The sequence below is a fragment of the Trachemys scripta genome, chromosome 4, assembly GCF_013100865.1.
Source record: "Trachemys scripta elegans isolate TJP31775 chromosome 4, CAS_Tse_1.0, whole genome shotgun sequence".
In the NCBI taxonomy this organism is placed as follows: Eukaryota; Metazoa; Chordata; order Testudines; family Emydidae; genus Trachemys; species Trachemys scripta.
In genome coordinates this window covers 98569910-98579409 of record NC_048301.1, presented here as the reverse complement: position 1 = coordinate 98579409, position 9500 = coordinate 98569910, and the positions used below count along the sequence as shown (strand labels likewise).

The window sequence follows — 9500 nt, the reverse complement described above, 5'->3', positions numbered from 1 at the left end:
GGTTCTGACAAGAACAAAAAAACTCAAGTATTTTTGTGGGGAACAAGAGAAAAAAAAATCTATTTGGTCCCCCAATACACAGTGAATGTCCTGAGCATAAGTGATTGAATAACTTGTAATATAAAGTTTGTCTAGTTTGCTCCCCCAGTGGAGCAATGTGAAGGTCTACAGGTGAGACTTACCTTCAGAGAGAGGCACTGAATTTTGAACGATAGAATACAATCTTATTTTACACAACAAGCCTTAGCTTAACAGCACACTTCACTGTCCTTTTGAACATTAAGATAAATTACGATGTAAAGGCCATTATTCTAACATCTGCTTTTATTTAAGTATTTCATCAACACATCAGAAGTTTATCGGCAAGAACCACAGCAATTTCATCATACTTCAAAAATACATCTCCCATTTGTCAAGTTTAAAATAAGTTTTGTAAGCAATCTACGGTGACTTAAAATAGCAGTAACAAATTTCATTGACCCAAGTATTTGTGCTGTAATGCCTAGAGCAACTTTATAAGCAATTTCCTAGAAAATTCTTATAGTGCAAAGGGCACGCTGTTATTCGGAACCCCCCCATTACAGATTCTGGCCTCTCATTTTTTCCCCATATATGTTTGTGACAAAACTAATGAATCTAAAGTAAAACACAGCAAGTGGATTCATATTAGTGAATATGCACAGTGCCTGCTAGTGTAGAACAAATAAGTTACATACCTATTTAGACAATTTGATAATCTGCAGTCTCACAACAATACTATCAGTGGATGTCCTCTTACAGGTTAGGAGTTCACACTGCTTTGGAATCTTCTTCAGTGTTAGAGGAAAGCCAGAGCTTTCTGCTGATTACAGGGCTCAGGAGAGCAAAAAGGTTAACAGTTCAGGATGTACATGTCCATTTTTATGCAGTGTCCTCATTTTGGCACAAGTAAGTTGCCCCATTTGTATGTTGTTCAAAGTTGATGGAAACCCTATGATTTCTTTTTGGTTCTAAGTGTGGTAGCAGGTTTTGGTATGTTTTTATTTCCCGTTCCTTGGCTTGAAGACATAGAGGACTTTTCTGTCTCCCCCTTCTTTTCTTGACTGTCCTGATTTCGCCTTGAATTTGACACTGGAGATACTGACCTACCTGCAGAGGACTATAATTAAAAAAGAAGTTTAATATATATGTGTTTTTATGTTAACAAAATAACGGTAGACATCATAGTACAAAAAGCAGATGAGTTATGTAGTGGTACCATGCCAGTATTATTCTACATCAATGTAAGTTATAAAAAAGTAGTTAAAGACAGTAAAGGACATTATAAAGTGCAAGAGAAGCTAATCTATGAAAAATGCAATTCTTATCTTCTTCTGTGGTATTCTTGCACAGCTTTCATTCCACTAATCTAAAATCCCATGCTTTGGGGACAACACTACATTCTTAATACCTGTTTAGGACTACTTACATCCAACTGTAATTACCTGATATTAGTCTTCACTAGCCAGACTTCTGTACCAAGATTTATGATTTTAAGGAATATAATAATCACTATTATTGTTATTCAATTATCATAACAATCCAAATACATTTTAAAGCTCTTATCTTTATCCTTTATAAATGTGTAATTAGGACTATTTTTTCTGTTCTGCGTCTTGATTAAAACTTGGCCAATGCATGAGCGTACCAATATTCTTTAGTTCTCCAAGTCTTATTATCTAATTTCCAGGTTTCTCTCCTTACTAGAACTGATTTTTTAAAAAAACCTGCTAAACCGATAAAGCAGTCAACAGCCATCCCATAAATACTGGCACTAGAAAAGGTTCAGAAAAGGGCAACAAAAATGATTAAGGGTTTGGAGCGGGTCCCATATGAGGAGAGATTAAAGAGGCTAGGACTCTTCAGCTTGGAAAAGAGGAGACTAAGGGGGGATATGATAGAGGTATATAAAATCATGAGTGATGTGGAGAAAGTGGATAAGGAAAAGTTATTTACTTATTCCCATAATACAAGAACTAGGGGTCATCAAATGAAATTAATAGGCAGCAGGTTTAAAACAAATAAAAGGAAGTTCTTCTTCACGCAGCGCACAGTCAACTTGTGGAACTCCTTACCTGAGAAGGTTGTGAAGGCTAGGACTATAACAGAGTTTAAAAGAGAACTGGATAAATTCATGGTGGTTAAGTCCATTAATGGCTATTAGCCAGGGTGGGTAAGGGATGGTGTCCCTAGCCTCTGTCTGTCAGAGGGTGGAGATGGATGGCAGGAGAGAGATCACTTGATCGTTGCCTGTTAGGTTCACTCTCTCTGGGGCACCTGGCATTGGCCACTGTCGGTAGACAGGATACTGGGCTAGATGGACCTTTGGTCTGACCCGGTATGGCCGTTCTTATGTTCTTATGTTCTTAAATCTCAATCATTTTATTTTTACTTTCTGACAAAGTGCAGTTAACTATTGTAAGAGCACTTCTTGGGCCAGAGTCTCAGCTAGTACAAATCAGCTGATGACTTCAATGGAATGATGCCAATTTACACCAGCTGAGGAACTAGCCCTTAATGTTTATCTTTATATATTCTAATTTTTATTTCTGCAAAAATCTCATCCTTCACTCACTTGTGCTGTATCCTTTTAAGTCAAAGAAACATTAACATAGATAACATAGGATTTACCACAAAATTTTAAAAACTAGGTGCTTCTTTAGGAATCCATACCTAGGAACCTACAACAAGTGGCCTGATTTTCCAAGATGTTAGGCACACAAACTACCACTGATTTCAATGGGACGTGCTAGGTCTTCAAGCATTTTTGTTTCATAACAGAAATCAATTGTAAATCTTATCGCAAAACAATATTTTAAAAAGTGAATAAGAACTCACCTGTCTCTAGTTAAACACTATTTTTTCTCTTATTCTAAAAGTGTCTTAAAATAAAATGTCAGCAAAGAAAACATAAAACTACGTAAAACTGAAGATAATTGGAAAAAAGAGTTTCTGAGAGAACACTTACAGCAATGGATGGCTTGGGGGCTATACTCTTTTTTTTAAGTGTCCCATTTGGTAAAGCATTTGAGTTATTTTTTTTCTTGTTGACCTGTGAAAGAAAAATCAAGTGGTTGGAGTAATAAACCAAGTACACTTAGGAGGTTAGAAAAGGGCCTACAATATGTCTACACTGTGATAAAAGACCTGGGCTGGAGCCTGGGCTCTGAGACTGGTGCCAGGCACTTTTTAATCGTAGCGTAGACATACTGGATAGCCTCAAACACAGCTCTTTTGAGAGGCAGATAGATTGGTTAAATATTTAACTGGCAAAAGTTAGACCCATTTATGAAACTTTTTATATACATTTTTTACTTGCAAGTTTACTATCAGTAAACGTCGTACACAGCTCAGCTCTTCCGTGTGTGTTAAGCACACCTTTCCCTTATGGCAAAATCCAGCTCCTTCCTCCAGTGGGGACCCCAGATCAAATGGTCTTGGGAATAGTTCCACTGTATGGACAAGAAGCGGTTAGCATTTGGGGAGCCCAGCTCTGCATAGCTTGTGTATGTGTCTCTAGGCAGTTGGTTTGGAGGAACATGGTGATCTTGAGGAGCATGTACTCCTCCAATCCACAAGGCATTGCCACCAACCCTCTTCCCCCATTGCAGCAGGTGCGAAGTAGCAGCAGGAGCTATCACAGCATCGAGGCTACAGTTGCAGCTGAGGAGCAGCTCTGCAGTTTGAGTGAGGAGATAATTTCTTCTCCATATCCCTATGGAACTGCCTATGCAAAGTCCAGTTATTCAGGGGGGTGGAGGAGCTTCTAATTCAAACAAGAATATTCTGCTCTGATATAGTCACAGCACTGCAGCTCCATATCCAAGGCTGATTCTCTGCTAAGTGGAACCGTTTCCAGAGCGGGCACTATACTGTATAACAGTGAAGACTTCAACATGCTGCATAGGAACAGTCTGCATTTTGATCAATAAATCTAAGAGACAGAGAGGTCATAGCTAATGCAGAACCACCAGCATTTGCACTATGGCTTTTAGTCTCTTCAGGCCAGGGATTCAGCTGCATGCTATGAAAAGTCAACACTTTAAGCAACAAGTCATCTGAGAAGTCAAAGCAATGCTTATTATAAGCATTATACCTTGGGCTTCACTATGTTACTAGTGGTTTATACATGTGTTGCTTGCGAACTATTGTTTACCTTTTCCTTCACTTCCCCCAGGATGGTTTCTTGTGACTCCGACTTACAGAATGCAGAAGGAATGTGGAAGAAAAAAATGGAGTGTCCATCAGAGATTCTTCCTCATCTGCTCATATCATCAGTTTCTTAATATCCTATTCCTTTTCTGTTAAGTTTCTGCACACACACCAGCTTTAGGGAGTGAACAGGAGCAATAGATTCTTAAGGAATTGGTATTCTGGGTCAGTCTGGTTTTATTTCTCTTCAGAGGGTAACTGTACAGTACACAGCTCATCCTGTATCCTTGTATTTATTCAGATTCTGTACCCTATGTATAAATCTTTCACTGGGTTCCAGCGATCCTCTATGGCACTAGGTCATGTTCACCATTCCTTACCTTACCGATGTATTGACCCTTAATAATACTTAGCACTTATATAGTGTTTTATTTGTTCAGAGTATTGCACACATACCTGTTTTGTTGGTGTACAGGGTTTGCTGCTCCCACTCTCTGTTTCAGTTTCTGCACCAACCTCTGAGTTGCCATTGCTGCTAACAGGACTTTCCTGCTCTTCAATCATGTTTTCCTGATTCAATGCAGTAGATGGACTATTCAGTTCTTCTTCCACATTGCAAACTTCACCAATGTCCAGGTTGTTATTCCATTCCTTCATCAGCTCTAGGACATTAAATGGTCTCTGGACAATATGTGTTTCACCCTATATGGTAACAATTGGGGTTTTTTTTTTTGACTTATTGACTCTAGAACACACAACATTAGAAAATTTAACACCAAAGTAATTTGCCTATTTGCTGTAAGAGTAAGAAGTAGAATACATGAATCCTTACTCCAAGTCCTCGATCTAATTGCTAGACACAATATGTCAATTAAGAGTTCTGACTAAGACTTTATCTTTTTATACTTGAGTGATAGTGCCTGGAATGAATTTCTTTTGTGTGAAATAGGGCACATGTGCAGAGTAAACTAGGAATGGATTCATTTACCTAAATCTGCAATTAAATGTGGGCAAAATGGATGGCACAAACACTAAACTAACTACCTCATTTGCAGGCACAATCAGGCAGTTAAATATGTAAGTACATTGAATTGTACCCACAAAATCAGGCTGAGTTTAGGCCTTTTAAAAAAAATCTAGGCCTTAAAGAGCTCCAGATAATTATATAGCACATAAAGAGAAGTGGGAGTTTGTATTCTGACAATTTTTAAGAAGTGGAATCATTTAAGTTAATTGTCTGTGTTGGCTCATTTGAACACCTGTTGAGTTTAATTGGCTAGCATCTGGTGCTAATTGTGGGTAAAGAGAGTCATGGATTACTAATTGGCTGTCTTTACATTGTTTCATTTTCTTTTGTCTTCCTTTTCAGCTTTTTCTGTTTGGGTTTTAAGAACGTGTGTTTCAGTAAGATTCAAGACACAAAATGAAGAGATGTCCAGTTATTTGTGAATAATGTAAGATGCGGTATTTCCTCCATGAAGACACCCAGCACATATCTAGAAGGACACACAGTTTCAGCTTAGTGAGCACCACCAGACTGCTGATCTTAAAAGCCTACTTGCCCCACTACAGAAAACTCAGGAAAATTAAAAGTTCATCAGTGAGAATTTTCAAGAGGAAGCAGAGAGGTCTGGAGTATGTTGATCAGAAACCACAGTGGGAGATAAAATCTGGGTTACAGTAAAAAGAATGAGTCATGGATATAACCAGGACTAACAATTTCACTAAATGCTTTTCAGTTTAACTGGTTCTATGAACTTGAGATTTAAAAAGAACAAAAACTCCCCTCAAAAACAATTAAAATATTGAAAAATACACTTCTGCACACAATAAGGGCAAGAGAACTGGGCACAAGAAAAAGCAATGGCAGAAGGGAACTCGATAGTTCAAAATATAGGCTCTGACCCTCTGACGATAAAAAGTGCCATGTATCTGCTGCAAGTGCTGAGTTCCCTCCATTCCTACAAGACTTCAAGTCATTAGGAGTTAACACAGGGCAGCACTTCTTTGGATGAAAATATGGGGGAAGTCATAACTGAGTCTTTATAAGGAAACAAACTGTAAATTGCCAGCGTAGCACTCAAGCACAGGCAAACTCCTGTCAGCTGTTGAGAAAGAGCCTGTCTTGAGTCACATTATAGAAATAACAGTGGAGTCTTCAAATCAGGTTGGCGATGTAGTAAGTTGAAGAAAAAGATGTCTAAACATGTACCGAAATGCTACTGACACCACAAGGAAAGTTGACAGAGGCAGCTAAAAACTTTAAATAGACTGATAAACATGGTGAACCCTGAGGAATTTTAGGGTTAAGAAGCTATGGAGCATTTTTTTTAAAACAACGAACAGAATAACTGTATAACCAAGCATGGGGGAGCAAGCATGTTGCCTCACACATACTTAATGTGACAAAAACACTCATTTTTATGATTTTCCATTCAGAGTGAAGTGAGAGACAATGATTAGCAAAGAGAACTCTGACTACATCTGTCAACATATAAGAGATATATTAATTAAAAAGGAGGCAGGACCTTCTCACCCACAGCAAATGCAATATAAACATAAAATAACTAACATGGGATAAACTTGCAAGGACAGCAATAAAATCAACTAGCAAACATAGTTCATGAAAGCAGAAGGGAAAGTAACTGGAAAAATTATTGTAGAGAGCACCGTACAACTGTTTCTCTTCTTGAAATGTGTTATTAATAAAATATACTATTTTGCGTCTAGTGGAAAAATGTGGAAACCAAGTTCTGAACTCAGTTGTAGCATAAAAGATGTCTGTGAGAGACCAGCTCCCATCTCTGTTTTAAATGCTTTGACCGTCATCACTCTTTTCAAATGCATGCTCTATAGAATCACAGAAGTCACAGGGTTAAAATGATTGTCAGATGGGTCATTTAGTCTCTGTGTAAGCTGGTGAGCTATCTCACCATCCCAGGAAAGAACTAGTGCCATGCCTGAGTCTATTGCAGGCATCTGCCTCTGGGCACAATTTATTGTTCAAACACAAAACTCGTAACACTAAAACAAAGCAATTTCCCTGACCAACACAGGATGCAGTCCCCAGAGACTTTCCCCTGGCCTTTCTCAGCCCCCAGAAAAAGGACATACCTTTTCCTTAAATACCTGGTTGGGCTATGTGACAGACAGGTAGTCCTTATCCCTTTCCTGGACGTTTTACCCTGTCACATCATTCCTTTGCATTTTTCCAGAACTGATAATGTCATGATCATTACTCCTGATAGAGATGGACCAAGTCTAGTAGTAAGTATCAGTAATAATGGCAATTCCACCAACTCCCTTGGCAATCTGTCCCATTAGCTAAGCTGTTTTATTATTTAAATTTCCCCACATTCACTTTTTGTTATGTTCTCTTTAAGTATTAAATGGAGATATCCCATCTCCTAGAACTGGAAGGGACCTTGAAAGGTCATCGAGTCCAGCCCCCTGCCTTCACTAGCAGGACCAAGTACTGATTTTGCCCCAGATCCCCAAGTAGCCCCCTCAAGGATTGAACTCACAACCCTGGGTTTAGCAGGGCAATGCTCAAACCACTGAGCTATCCCTTGTAATTCATTATTGGTTTCTGTCCATCCGTCTAGCATCCATTTGATATATAGGGAGAGGGTTTTTTTTAAACCCGGCATTTTGTCACCTCCTTCTGGTCTGCTGTTTATTTGATATAGTTGTCCCTGTTTTCATCATCTTAAATTCTATTAGGACTTTAATATCTGCTCTAATTGCAGACATTGTTCTTTCTTTCTTGGCTATGGAAGCCGTTGTGCCGCTTTGTCTATGTCTTCAGAGGTGGCCTTTCCATTTGGATTATATATTTTCCATCTTTCCAACCTCAGCTATTTACCATCCCCATCCTACTGGGGATTTTTCCAGTGACTTTAGGTCGTCTCTCTACCATGTCCACGTTTCATCTCTCTGCCACTCCCATGCACCAGAAGGGAGTCCACGGAGAGTTGTGCTTTGTGGCACAGAAGCAGGGTGGGCCTCCTGTTGTGCCTCCACATCCTGTTTCCTGTGCAGCAGAAGCACACAGGTTCCAAATGTGTTCAGGGCGGACTGCAGCTGCGACATGTGGGGAGGAAGACAGGATTAAGGACAATAATGTTTTTCCTTTGGTTATTTAATGAAGGGAGTGACTTCTCTGTAGGGCCCTGATTCAGCAGTCCTTCCCTATTTAGCTAAGCACTTAGCCTGAAATTTTAAAGGTATATATCTATGCATTCCAAGGCCAGAAGGGACCACTGTGAGCCTCCAGTCTGATTTCCTAAATAATATAGGCCATAAAATAGCCCCAACATAATTCCTAGGGAATAACATTCAATCTTGATTTAAAAATTGCCAGTGATGGACCCTTGGTAAACTGTCCCATTGGTTAATTACTCTCACTGTTAAAAGTGTACGCCTTACTTCCAGTCTGAATTTGTCCAGCTTCAACTACCAGCCATATTTGTTCCCCAAGTTAGGTACTTATAGATTATAATCAGGTCGCCTCTTAGCCTTCTCTTTTAAACTAAATGGATTGAGCACCTTGAGTCTATCACTATAAAGGATGTTTTCTAATCCTTTAATCATTCTTGTGGCTCTTCTCTGAACCGTTTCCAATTTATCAACATCCTTCTTGAATTGTGGGCATCAGAACTGAACACACTATTCCAGCAATGACTGCACCAGTGTCAAATACAAAGGTAAAATAACTCTCTACTCCTACTCGAGATTCTCCTGTTTTTGCATCCCAGGATCGCATTAGTTCTTTTGGCCGCATTGTAACATCGAGAGCTCATGTTCGGCTGACTATCCACCACAATCACCAAATCTTTTTCAGATTCACTGTTTCCCACGATAGAGTCCGTCGTGCTGGAAGTGTGACCAACATTCTTTGTTCCTAAATGTATATATTTGCATTTAACCGTATTAAAACACATACTGTTTGCTTGTGCCCAGTTTACCAAGTGACCCAGATGGCTCTGAATCAGTGACCTGTCATCTTTATTATTTACCACTCCCCCAATTTTTGGGTCACCTGAAAACTTTATCAGTGATGATGTTGTGTGTTCTTCTAGGTCATTGATAAAAATGTTAAGGACAGGGCCAAGAAACAATCCCTGGGCGACCGACTAGAAAAAGACCTGCTTGGTGACGATTCCTCCTTTACACTTACATTTTGAAACCTATCAGTTAGCCAGTTTTTAATTCACTAAATGTGCGTCAGGTTAATTTTATATCCCTCTTGTTTTGAATCAAAATGTTGTGAAGTCAAATGCCTTACAGAAGTCTAAATATACTACGTCAACACTATTATCTTTAGCAAC

The 9500-nt window shown here is 39.0% G+C and overlaps 1 protein-coding gene across 3 annotated transcripts in view; it reads right to left on the bottom strand.

Annotated features, from left to right (window-relative positions):
* Positions 1-317: 317 nt before the first annotated feature.
* STK33 (serine/threonine kinase 33) overlaps positions 318-9500 on the bottom strand; it is an 83496-nt gene continuing 74313 nt past the window's right edge. For all 3 annotated transcript variants that reach the window (XM_034770091.1, XM_034770090.1, XM_034770092.1), the window contains exons 12-14: positions 4627-4872; positions 2987-3070; positions 318-1138 (exon numbers count right to left, since the gene is read on the bottom strand). In XM_034770091.1, the coding sequence (XP_034625982.1) occupies positions 971-1138; positions 2987-3070; positions 4627-4872 (498 nt within the window). In that variant the 3' untranslated portion in view covers positions 318-970. The remainder of the gene's footprint in view (positions 1139-2986; positions 3071-4626; positions 4873-9500) is intronic.